Source organism: Aulonocara sp. 'chitande type north' Nkhata Bay, linkage group LG5 (genome assembly GCF_057382095.1).
Source record: "Aulonocara sp. 'chitande type north' Nkhata Bay isolate Kocher_YH1m ecotype deep benthic linkage group LG5, A_spYH_male_GT1.1, whole genome shotgun sequence".
Lineage (NCBI taxonomy): Eukaryota > Metazoa > Chordata > Actinopteri > Cichliformes > Cichlidae > Aulonocara > Aulonocara sp. 'chitande type north' Nkhata Bay.
This window is the reverse complement of record NC_141348.1, coordinates 43,310,168-43,323,239: the sequence shown is the minus strand read 5'-3', so window position 1 is coordinate 43,323,239 and position 13,072 is coordinate 43,310,168. Positions and strand designations below refer to the sequence as shown.

At 44.0% G+C, this 13,072-nt stretch overlaps 1 protein-coding gene across 6 annotated transcripts in view; it reads left to right on the top strand.

Annotated features, from left to right (window-relative positions):
- Nucleotides 1-12,848, top strand: part of pcbp4 (poly(rC) binding protein 4) — a 210,355-nt gene extending 197,507 nt beyond the window's left edge. For all 6 annotated transcript variants that reach the window (XM_086293746.1, XM_086293744.1, XM_086293748.1 and 3 more), the window contains one exon: nucleotides 6,702-12,848. In XM_086293746.1, coding sequence (XP_086149872.1) covers nucleotides 6,702-7,143 — 442 coding nt within the window. In that variant the 3' untranslated portion in view covers nucleotides 7,144-12,848. The remainder of the gene's footprint in view (nucleotides 1-6,701) is intronic.
- The last annotated feature ends 224 nt before the right edge of the window (nucleotides 12,849-13,072 follow it).

Genomic DNA, 13,072 nt, shown 5'->3' with positions numbered 1-13,072 from the left:
TTGTCACGCCACAGAGAGAGGTGTGTCATTATATACTAGGGCTGGGCGATATGACCCAAAATTCATATCTCGATATTTTTTAGCTGGATGGCGATATAAGATATATATCTCGATATTTTTTTTAAGCCATAAAGTAAGAACAAAAAGAGAGTTCTTAGTCAAAGCTGTGTCCCAGATGTCACACAGGCACTTTTATTAACATACAGCACAGATGTACATGAAAAATTACTCAAAATTAAATTATGAGCATAAATAATAATGCTCCATAAATAAAAGAAAACAATGTTGTTTTTGTGCTAAACAAAGAGCTCACAATTGTGCGGTCAAAATGTAAACTAAAAGACGCTGAGCGTAATAACAAAGACAGACAGATTTCACAGCTGCTCTGTTCCCAAGTTTTACTGTGTGACTGACAGCCTGGAGTTTGAAATCCGCTTCATAACCACGTCTCTTACAGGTGCCATTTATGGTCCTTATACACACACAATACGGTAATATTACGTTGATGCACAGTACGTATCACTCCGCGAAGCTCCTCGGTAGCCGTAATGCGCCGACAATCTATCAAACGGTCCGTAGCTTACCAAAGTCGTACTCAAACATTTTTGACAGATTGCTGAGCGCCGTGTACCACATAAAATCGGTTCGCGGCCATCAAGCACAACCAGAATTCATACATAAGGCGCGCTATCAACTTTTGAGAGAATGAAAGGATTTTAGGGTTAGCGCGGTTAGCTCGTTAGCGCGGTTAGCTCATTAGCATGGTTAGCTCGTTAACACGTTGCCGCTGTCCAGCCCCACGCATGGGGCGATGCGCAGTAACTCGTTAACGGAGATTTGCCGTGTCCATCTTGTCGCTGCCTGCACGTGAAGCGATGGGGGAGGAGGGGGAGTTGTCTTCAGTGAAGGCGAGGCGGAGTAACGTTGCGTAGAGACAAAAGTGGACGAAAGAGAGGCAAACTTGCGGCTCCACAACTATAATTATAACGTAACATAGACTATATCGATATAAAGGATATTGTCACATCTTATATCTCGTATAAAAATATATCGATATGTTTTAAAAACTCGATATATCGCCCAGCTCTATTATATACCTTAATGTTTGGTGGGTAAATGGCAAAAGGCGAGCAGCACTCTCACAGGAAGTGCAGCAGTCGAGCAAATGTAAATGAGTTTGATCCTCTCGCCAGTTAGAGCAGCGTCGCAGTGTTCTCTCCTCCTCTGCCGTGCATGCACCGTCAGGTACATCTGCAGGATGCATCACATGACAATTACTGCCTGATAAGAAAGAAATCGAGCTCTATATCGAACACAGCGGACACGTCGGTCTCGCCTTCTCCTCGCCATTTAATCAGAAATATAAGCGACATGTGGTACGCACCGCCAGCTCGCTTTAATACAAGTAACCACCAGCATGAATATGCAAATTGGTCATTGGACTCTGGATGAAATTGATATTTGACTTACCACTCAGCCTGCCACCGACGGCGGGGAGAATAGGCAAGTGACACACACATAAATACTGACAGCTCACACACACACGCACACGCGCACACACACACACACACACACGCACACACACACACACACACACACACACGCACGCACGGGTCAGCCTCGGTCAGTCTGAAATGTCAGGTCAGAGAAGGTGAGAGCAGTCGCTGGAGAATCCCTGACAAATTTGCTCTTTTCTATTATTTCTTTAATCGGTTACACACGGACACGGCGATCTGCCCGAGCTCATCCAATCTCCGTCCTCCTTCAGCGGGTCGCTCGCAGGTTGACGGGAAAAAGATGGAACTCAGACTCCGGCTTCTCTGTGGAGCTTTTCTTCCAACACAACCCGCACCTTTATAAGCCGTCGTCTCCCACCTGAGCAGTTCCTGCGCTTCTTTTTTGGAGTTTTCTTCTGTAGAAGAATTCTGAAGCTTTATGGTAAACCTGAGTTTCTCCAGTCTGTGGGAGAAACGCATCTTTGTGCTTTCACGGGACAGGGAGGGGGGGATGTGGAGCTCCTTGAACAGTTAACCAGGTCAGGATCACGTTCACCTCCTGCGTTTATTTAAATTGCTGCATCACATGGAAAAGCTGTAGCTCCACCCTACGTCTTTGTTTTGTGCTGAACGGAGGATGATCGCTCTGATGTGAACGGGACTCGATCGCTCACGCCTTGGAGCGCGCTCCCTATGGACCTCTTATGCAATCAGAAAACCCGCCGAACATGAACCCAACGAGACACAACAAGTGTTTCCGTCCCTATGTTCAGTCAGCTGATGCTTTCAAGATGGCTGCCAGCAAATAATGAAGCCTTATTCAAATATTAACAAACGCAGAGATACAAACTTTGATGCTTACATTACAGTATATCTGAATATTGTCTTTATGAGCAGTAAAACCTTGGCAGGAGGGAGAACAAAATATTTCATATCCTCCAAGGTTCCTTAGATATGAAATGGATTCTTTAAAAAAACCAAAGTAGTTAAAGTGACAGATATTGTGGAACGTCCCATAAACTAAAAGACAGTACACATGAACTCAAAAGGAGTCCAAACCGCAAAAGAAGCGCGTATTCTCGGAAAAGTGGTTGCAGGAGGTGAGCTGGCTTCAAACAAATGATGAACGCACAGAGATGTGGTGCAGAATGTGCCGTGAAAATCCCACTCTAGCGGACAAAAATAGTGCCTTTTATATGTACTCAAACATGCTTCTTATCTGGTGCGTGTCTTTTATTTTGACACCTGTGGATCACTTATGTGCACCCCTGTCTATACAGATAGCCGGCTGCATCCCAGAAACATCAGCCTGTCAGACTGTGTGAATCCAGCAATATAGACATATATGTCTATATATACTGTATTTTCCGCACTATAAGGCGCACTTAAAATCCTTTAATTTTCTCAAAAATCGACAGTGTGCCTTATAATCCGGTGTGCCTTATGTATGAACTCTGGTTGTACTTACTGACCTTGAAACCGATTTTATGTGCTACACGGCGCTCAGAAATCTGTCAAAAATGTTTTAGTACGACTTTGGTAAGCTACGAAGCCGCACCGCTTGATGGATTGTTGGAGCATTACAGAGTTAAAAACTGTCTAAATTCTTTCATCTTTAATAAAATGATCAGCGTTGCTGCTTTACCAGGTGTAACAATGAAGTTTAACATCCAGGCATCCATGAAAACAGGATTTATTACATTTAACAGAGTTAGAAGTTAGCAGGAAGTTAGCTCACTAGTTTCCACCTAAACATGATATAGCATGTTCTGACTGAGAGATTTCTGAAACATTAAAACGTACAGCTCTGCTATCACTTCCAACATAAATGAAGACAGAAAACTAAACAGCAGTGACGTTTGTAGGGTTACTGAAGTTGGGCTAGCTGGTATATAATGATGTGCTACGTGGTGGCTAGCTAACAGCTATGTTAGCATAAACACAGTAAAGCTGGAGGATGAACGCTAACTTTTTTCCACTCGATAAAAGTTAACGTGAAGGTTCCTGATGGTTGGGGACAAATGCAATCGCATGGCAGGATGCTGTAAATGGCCCAACCTTCAGTCAGGAGAACAACTGAGATAATCCATCCACAATACGAGGTTAGTCATTAATATACTGCAACAATATGGGAATAGAGCAGCCGTGAGAGAATTCAACATTAATGAATCAATGGTACAGAAGTGGAGGAAGCAAGAAGAATGAGCTGAGTAAAGTTTGACTTATCTGACTGTTTTGTTTCGCTTAATGTGCCTTATGGTCTGAAAAATACGGTATATAGATATGTGAGGGTATCAGGTACGATCAGAGCTCTGCAGTAAAAAGGTGTGACAGGGGTGCATCTGTCAAATGATCTACCCTCCGATTGTTTCACTTACACAGTAGTGAAGTCACATTGAAACAATGCTTCCTGCACAGCTTGATATTGAGTCTCTGTAACGGACACGGTCACTGCCTGAGTGTGATCAACTTTAAGCTTTTAGAAAGAAAGAAAGAAAGTGTACTTTATTGGTCCCCGTGGGGAAAATCCCTCTCTGCATTTAACCCATTCACTCAGTGAAGCAGTGGGCAGCCACTGGGCGCCCGGGGAGCAGTGTGTAGGGACGGTACCTTGCTCAGGGGTACCTCAGGGTAGTTGTTCAGGGGAATCGAACCCCCGACCTTCCGATCATGGGGCCACCACTCTACCTACTGAGCTATCCCTGCCCTTTTTATAACGCTGTCAGGTTCTAATCGGGACCACACCATGAGCAACAACCTTTACAGATTGAACTTGTAATTGTACAATATCTGTCGTTGTAACCACTTCTGCAGTGAAATATGTGTAAACATGAATCAGTTTCATATGTGGGCGACGTTAGAGAATATGAAATCACTGCTTTGTTCTGCCTCCTGTGAGGCCTAGCACTACTTTTTAGGTTTCCACTGCATGACTACACTTCAAGGAAATCCAGATACAAGCCTGTGTTTAAATAACAGAGACACAACAACACACAGAATGGAAAATCCATCCAAGTAAATACAAAGACAGAATGTGTCCGTGAGCACAGACAGATTGTTTACGCCATGAGACCCGGCTGTCTTTTTTGTGGCTGGTCTTGCCGAAGCGAACACGATGCCAAACACAGTCTGAACTCCTGCAGCTGAATCTGCAGTACAAGAGGAGCTAATGTAATGTAACGGGTGTCCGCCTATTAAAAACAGCTGGAGCGTCCTAAAGCGGCAGAGGAGGCCTCTGCGTGTTAAGCAGCTGAAAGTTGTCTCACATCAAGCAAGAACAGGAAACTACAGCCGCTGCTCTCCTGAGGACGCTCAGTGTTGTTAAACGAGGAAGTGATGATGCAACTCAGAGGCAAACATGTTCCTGTCAAACTTTTCTGAATCGAGTTCAAAATGAGCAGTTCTCAGTTTAACATCGACATGTTGCCTTAACTGTAGTGTTTAAATGGGGGGCATCACCTATTGATGGAGCTGTGCATTGAAGGAAGTCTTTCAGAGGATAAGGTCTCAGTGACCTGGGAGTTTTCCTCCCGGTGACATGAACCACTGCTGACTTTCAAACAGGGAGTGTAACATAAGCCTTCAAAAGCAAACTCTTCACAGCATTCTTCGTTTAATAGTACTCGATTCCACTTCATTACTTCGTTTAGTCGTTTAACTGAAAGTGTCACCCATACACCTTCAAGAAACTTTAGAGCAGGGGTCTCAAACTCCAGTCCTCGAGGGCCGGTGTCCTGCAACTTTTCCATGTGCCCCTGGTGCAGTACACCTGAATACAATTAGCATGCTGAAGTGGTAACCCCTAACCCTTCTCAAGTAAATGTAAGTTCGTAAGTGTTTGAAAAATGTACTCCTAAAAGTACTTTTATTGCACCGTGTTCATTCACTCATGAGCTGCTGTAACATGAATCAAATGGCTGAATTGCCACCTCAGCATGCAGTCAAGTTCTATAGAGTCTTTCTAGTGACCTACTAATTGTATTCAGGTGTGTTGCAACAGGGACACATGGAAAAGTTGCAGGACACCGGCCCTCGAGGACTGGAGTTTGAGACCCCTGCTTTAGAGTGAGCAGACGTTTTGGCCTTTGTTGGTGTTCCTGTGCACTCGGGAATGTTTAACAGTACGTTTCTAATGCCGGGAACACTCCAGCTTCATGTTTGACCTGCTGTCTGATAGTTTCATGAACACATTTACATTGTGTGTGTGAATGGGTGGACGACTGGGTGTGTAAAGCGCTTTGGGGTTCCTAGGGGGGGGACTAGTAAAAGCGCTATACAAATACAGGCCATTTACCATTTACATTTAATAACCAGTGAAATAATTGTGTTAAAAGCAGAAAAGCTACAGTTTGAATCACATTTAGAGTCTCAGCTGTGCAAATACATGCGATAACATTCAAACACAAAGACAGGAACAGTTGCCGTGCAGCGTTGCCCCAAGGCAACTACAAGAAAAACTCGAGTATTCAACATGCGAGGAAATAAAAACCTTTAAAAATACTGACACACACACACACACACACACACACACACTTATTTACAGTTCATGTCATTTTAAATAAGATTTTAAGTGAAAGTCCTGCCTTTGAATCATGCTTGTTAGTGATTCAAACAGCTGATTGGATTATGTTTTCAGCTGGTTGCACTGATTTAGGAAATATGAAGAGGACGCGGGGCTGCGTGCCCGCCCACCTCTCACTGTTTTATGGTGATTGATGCTAAAATGTGCAGAACATTTCTTTTAGTTAAAACATGAGGTGAGAAGCTCCCACAGAGATGAGCACAGACCCGCACAAAGGATTTCTTTCCTGTTTTTGAAGCAGCGTCCTGTCTGACGGAGCGTCCATGCTAATTTTTCTGATGGTTTTGTTCCCTCCTCCCTAAGCCCCCTCCCAAGCCATCACCCCAACTTATACAGCACACCCCCCATCTGTACAGCGAACTCCCCTACAATAATCTGTTGCAACCTCCAGCCAAACACGCCCGTCTTATGATTTGAGTTTTGTCAGATTTCCGTTTGTTCATTTTTACAGATCCTGTTTTTTTTTGTCTTTTTTTCCCGTTTTTACTCTGATTTTTTTTAACATGTCTTTTATTTAACCCTCTAACCCTTCTCCATCCAAAATTCCCTCTCCTTGACCCCCTCCCCTCCTCCACCCTCCTTCCCCCCCCTTCCCTCCCCTCCACCTCCCCCTCCACCTCCAGTTTAGAGACCGCCAAATCCACCGCCCAGTCCTCCTCCATGCCGTCTCCCGTTGATCTGACCATGAGCTTCACCCAGCCCTCCCCCCCTGTCTCCGCCTCGTCCTCCTCCTCCTCCCCCCTGGCAGCGATGGGCGCCGCACTGCCCCATGCTCAAATCCTGGGCGCTCCCTACGCCTTCCCCCTCTCCAGCCTCCTGGGAGTGAAATCCATCCCCTACCTGGCACTCTCCACCCCTCCCGCCTCAGCAGCGGCAGCAGCGGCGGCGGCCGCAGCGGCCATCGGGGCTCCAATGCTACCAGCGTCAGTGCAGACGGCAGCGGCGACGGCAGCCGTTCCGGTTCAAGCTCACGCGGCGGCGGCCCTGGCGTCATACACAGCCAAGATCTCGTCCTCAACCAATGGAATGAAGAAGCCGGAGAGACAGAAGTTTGCGCCGTACTAAACAAAGAGGTAGCTCCTGGCCGGGTTTAGACGTTAAGGGCCGTTTTTGGTTTTTCTTTTAGCACATTACTCATCGACTTGTTTGCCTCTCCACTTCTTCCTCTTCTTCTTCTTCTTTTTTTTTCTGACTGCCTAAAAGAATCAAAGTGGGATCGTTGGAACATGAATGATGTTGAATCATCCATGGAAGGCGTGCACGGCAGCAAACAAGCTTTTCTCTTTGGCTGTGGGGTTAGTGACGTCAAAAGTTTAAAGCTTGCAGTTCAGCTAACCGTGTCTCTGCGCTGTGGTCATAACCAAACCCTAAACCAGGGGTACAGCAGGTTCGTGTCTTGGACAAGTTTTTGTTCCATCACGTCTTCACATTGCGAGCAGTTCAAAGTGTTTAGTCGGTACCGGGTCTTTTATTTTGGACCCAGCTCTTTACCGGCTGTCCTGTGTCTGACTTCCTGCCCTCCTCATATGCTTTCTGCAGCTTGATGTGGCTTCTGTCAAGAAATAAAAAGACCTGGTGCTATTCTGAGTGATGTGGAGCAGAGACCTGCTTCTCGGACACTTGTGAACCACTCCACGGTGGATTTACTGGGATTGCAATCATTGTCCTGAGTGACCGCAAGTAGCTCTGGTTGCTACCCTGGTATTGGAACATTGTGCAACCAGGTTGGGTGTATTCCCAGGATAAACCGATTTGACAAAGTCTTGGAAATCAAGGGGAAAAATAACAATTTTAACACAAGTTTCCTCAAACAGTGTTTCTGGGTTAAAATCATTCTGCTGTTTGTGTGGATCAGCAGCTATAGACCAAATAAACAGACCAGTGTAAAGTTAGCTGCATAACTAAAAACCACGACTGAGGGTCTTATTTACTGTCATGAAAGGATCGGGAGGACGACGGTCTCTCAGCAGATTTCGCCCAGTTTCCCCAAAGCACTGACGACTTGCATGTCAGACAGCATGTTTGTGCAATTAGACCAAAACCCACTGCCAAACATGATGTATGTGTAAGTTTGAAACCAGTGTCATGCTACCAAGGTGACAATGCACCAACAAGATCACTTTTACAAATATAACTGAGCACTATTGCAAAGGCTAACTCAACTACACCTCGAGCTAATAGGAAAAATCCCCAAAACAGAGCTGCACGCTCTCTGTAAATTCAAAAGTTTCTTATTGAATCATAAACGCTGAATAATTAACTCAGAACCTGCTGAGGGACTCTGACAGACTGCAGCGGCTCCAGTCACGGCTTTCAGAAATCAAATAAAGGAGGATTTCTGATTTTCATGCAGATATCCGTCTCAACTCCACAGAGTGGGAAATAAATTAAAGAAAAACAAATACAGGATGACGAATAACACTCTTCACCTTGCTTCTTTAACCTTTTTATATACCCAACAGCTTTTTCTTTCTTTGAGTAGCACTTTTAAAAACAAAGTTTCAGAACCTTTGAACACCTCAAAGCGAGGCATGTAGGACCAGAATGAAAAACACCAAAAGCAAAATAGGACAATCCTGTACAGCAGCTCTCTAAGGCTGATGGCTCACCACGTACAAACGACTCAGGGTCAATGGCTCCTCAATACTTTACCTGTCACTCAAACACAGACACAGCTGGAAAAAGTTCAGGAAAAAAATTTTGCTATACAGTCAGACAAACCTATGGATGCTTTAATGTCTCTGTCCCAGCCCGGATCTCGGACAAGCCCCCAAACGTTAGTTTTCCCAGTGGATGGAGGACAGTTGTTATTTCAATAGAAAACCAAGCAAAGATGAGAGAACAGTGCAAACTTTAAATTCATCCACTGATTGTTTGTGGGCACCACTGCAGAAGCAGAACTTTTACTTCAGATACTTTGGATGTGATAATACTTTATGGATTTTGAAAGCGAGACTCTTACTTGGCTCGTCGTTATTCCACATCCGACCACATAAAAACAGCTTTAAGGATGTTCCAGTCTGCTCCTTGATGTGGAAGTGTTCTTCTTCTTGTTAAATAATTTGAGACATTAACAGAAATTCATCTATTTGTCTGATTTTTAAAATTAAAAGTCAGGATCAGCAGGTCTGAGTCATCATTTTCCAACAATCCCACTTCTAAAAGTCCACCCCGACTTTATTTTTCCTCGCGTCTTTTTGCAGCTCGGCCCTTTTCCGAGTTCAGAGGGTTGGTGGGTGTTTGCAGCCCCTGATATTTAAGGTCATTTGGGCCACAAAGCCTGTAAAAGCCATAGAGACTATTCTGCTTTCCCCTCCTAGTCTGTGTCCTGCTCTTTTTGTCCCCTGCTCTTCGTCCTATTGTATACTCGCATATTTATTAACTATTGTGGAATATTCCCTCAGAGTTTATAATCACTGGTCACTAACACTGAGCTGAAAACTCTGCTTTTGTATACGATGATGTCGACTTGTAAATGACTATTTTGCGTTTGCTTCCTGTCTGGTTTTCCTTCAGTATTTGTTGTGTAGTTTTTTTTAAAGACATACAACAGATAAAAGGGTTCTTTTTTTGTTTTTTGCATATGTTCTCTTTCAAAATGTGTTGTTTAAATTATTTTTTAACTTATTGAGAGGAGTATTACAGTTTTAGAAGAGTTCATTTCCCAACATGGCTGCAGGTAAAGACTGTAAAACTGTATTTTAGTCTCTGTATGTTCTGTATGTAGAGTGAACAAAACTGATTATTTTCTTTTTGGGGGATAAAAAAAAATATCACTGTACCATTATTGCTAATAACCAGGTGTTTTGTTAGAAGAGTAGTGTTTTCACTTGTGAGCTCCAACTGGCCATTTTATGTCTCTCTCTCTCTCTCTCACACACACACACACACACACACACACACACACACACACACACACACACACACACACACACACACACACACACACTTTCTAACTGGGATATCTGTTTATAAATGTCTGCCCTGCTTCTCACCTTTCAGCATCCACAGAACTAGAATAAAAGAACTGTTTTTTAAAATGAGAAATCTTTGAACGTGTACAGTGAGGAGCTTTGGAAAAGCCAGTTTCTGATAGCCACACGTTTGAAGTCATTACTGGGTGAGTACCACAGATCGATAACCCTGGCAGCTCTAAGCAGATATATCGGGGACACGCTCTGATAAGCAGGCCAAAATCCAGCTCGGCACCAGGAGTCGATCCATCCGTCAGAAAGTACCGAGTCAACATTTTGTCACATGCAGTTGAGTTTTAAGTGGACCTGTTGTGCACTTTTGCTCATCTCCTGTTCCTGTGGTGGATGCTCATATAAAACATGACCAGAGTCTCTAATGATGAGCTCAGTGTGAGTACAACTGTATCTAATCCCTGTGGGCCAAAAGCTCAGGCTCAGAGTGCTCTGAACACTCTTGGCTCTCTGTGATGTCATTTAGAGTCGATGTCCCTAATGTAGTCATTTCACAGTAACTGTCTGTGAACCAATTAGAAGAAAGATGGCTTGAAGGTAGACAACAGAGCAGCGTTTTTATTCTTGGACTCTGCCAGACTAGCTTTGCATGATTCAAAGTTCAAAATAATCCTGGTTTACTTCATACTTGGTGCATCACCCAGGGCTGGACTGGGACAAAAAATTATAGGAAAACCCATAAAGCCTTTGAATGATCTACAACAATCTTTGGTTGTAAGATTTAGATAATTATTTAATAAAAGTGAGACATTTTTTAAATGAGAATAAGAAAGAAAAGTATTTCTTTGTGCCCCCCTCTCCCTGTTAATGCCCTACCTGCCCCCCTGGCAAAACTTTGCTAGATCCGCCCCTGCACAGTTACCAGCTGTCAGCTACTTAGAAAAGGATCCTGGTGTTATTTGTCTCTCAGAAACAGTTCATAACTTCAACTCATTCATGTCACCTAAAAGGTAAACCTGTTTCTCCATCACCTGTTCAGCTCTGTTGATCCAGTAAGGACATCTCCTGGTTTCATCCTCATGTTTCCCTCTCACCACATATCCAAACCACATCATGACCAGCAGCTTCACAGCTGTGGCTCCAGCAAACATCAGCTGATACTAGAAATTAATATTAAATAAATTCTAACAACAGCTGATCAAGCTTAAACGTGCTGCTGTTGTTTAGCGCGACATCCGGCGGTTTCCTCTTTCTGGCACAAAGTGAGAGATAAACAAGAGAGACAATCAGCTGATCATTGATCAGTTTCATGATTGAAGTAGCAACAGGAGAGGGAGGGGGGAGAATGGGAGAAGAGGCAGCTGTGCAGCAAAGACACAGAATAACTCCATCTTTGTGTCTTTTCCATTCTAGCTGAAGTTCGGGACAAACTGTTTCTTTTCACCTCAATACGAAACGCGTAATATTTTCTCTGAATAAGAGACGATTTCGTTTTTTACGGGACGGTTGGCAACTATTTTATTCATAAGGTTAGTTAGAGAACTTTACTATCAGTAACATCATAGCACCCGCCCAGCCCAGAAACTCCGTCATGCTAGCTAGCACGCAGTACGAGTTATTGTAACTGACAGTAAAAAGTCAGCACAATGAAAATAAACTCCACCTAAACTTGGTTTATATCTAACCCAGATACACTGCAGGTCATAACTTCTTACCTGAAGTTCAGTTCACCTGACACTCGGACCGGCGGCCGCCTCGGGTCTCTCCTCCTCCTGCCTCCCCTTTCCCTCATCCACCTGCTGGCCTCTGTGGAAGCTCCACCATAGCCACCACCAAACAACTGAGTTATTTTTACACATTGACCAGCATCTGGCCAATCCACCACCAGTCCAGCTATGGCATCACCTCATCTCATCAACTGTCTGTGTTAGCTCCTCTCCCATTGGTTGCCCCTCTGAAACAGAATGTGTGAACAGATCATGTAAGGACACACCCCTGTATGACATCACAGGCAGTCTGCAGCCGAGCTGTGGGCTCTCAGAGATTACTGTCCATACACTGACCTCATGATCGTGTTTGAATGAACGCCCGCCTCTGGAACAGAAGTATATGAGAGAGAAATTAGATTTTTACCAAATCTGAATTCTGAATCTGGATCCAGAAGTTGGAACAGATTCCTTCATGTATTACTGTGTTACCTCTGAGAACAGCTTCCTGTTGTAACCAAAACACCATCAGAGCCGAGTCAGAGTAAAGATGCTACGCTGGCTGTGAGGTTCTCTACAACGAGCAGGCGTGTTATAGACAAACTTGTGATTAAAGCAGAAGTCAGTCATTAGTTTTACTCTGATGATCAACTACAAAGTCTGCAGACGCGTTTCCAGGAAGCTAATCAGTACCGATGACCAAAAATATTGAAGTGTAAGGTCATCCATCCACAAACATTTAGATGATCAGAGGCTGTTTATCAGAGATGGACGTAGCCACCTAAAGCATGAAGCTGAACGTTTTCACCAAGTCGGTGTTTTGAAACCGGATAGTTTAACATCGGTCTGGACGCCAGTTTACAAAATGAACATCATGTGTTAAATCCCATTTCAGATTAATGTTCAGGCCATCGAGTCGTTGGGGAAGTCTGAAGTCACGACAGTATGAGAGCAGTCGCCCCCTGCTGGACATTATACGGTGCATCTTTTATGCTAGTCTGTGGCAGCGGCTGACGAGATCTGTTAGAAATGTGTGAGTGTGCTTTTTGTAGTTCTGTAGCAGAGCTTGTGCAATTTTTAAAGAGTTTATTTGATTTTAATTTATTTTGTTCAGATTAAACTGACGCCCAGAGTGTCAGAGACTAATGCTGCATGTTTGACTGGCCTCACTAACACGCACACAAACATGTAAATACACACAAATATGACCAAGAAATTAGTGTAACACACACAGGCCTCGGTCTTTGCACTGGCAGTGTGAACTCAAAGCAATACTAAACAGAGCCGTACGAGTAGCTACACATTGCAGAGCAACAGCAGCGGCTAATCTGGGTGTGTGTACTTTCCAGCTGTAACAAATAC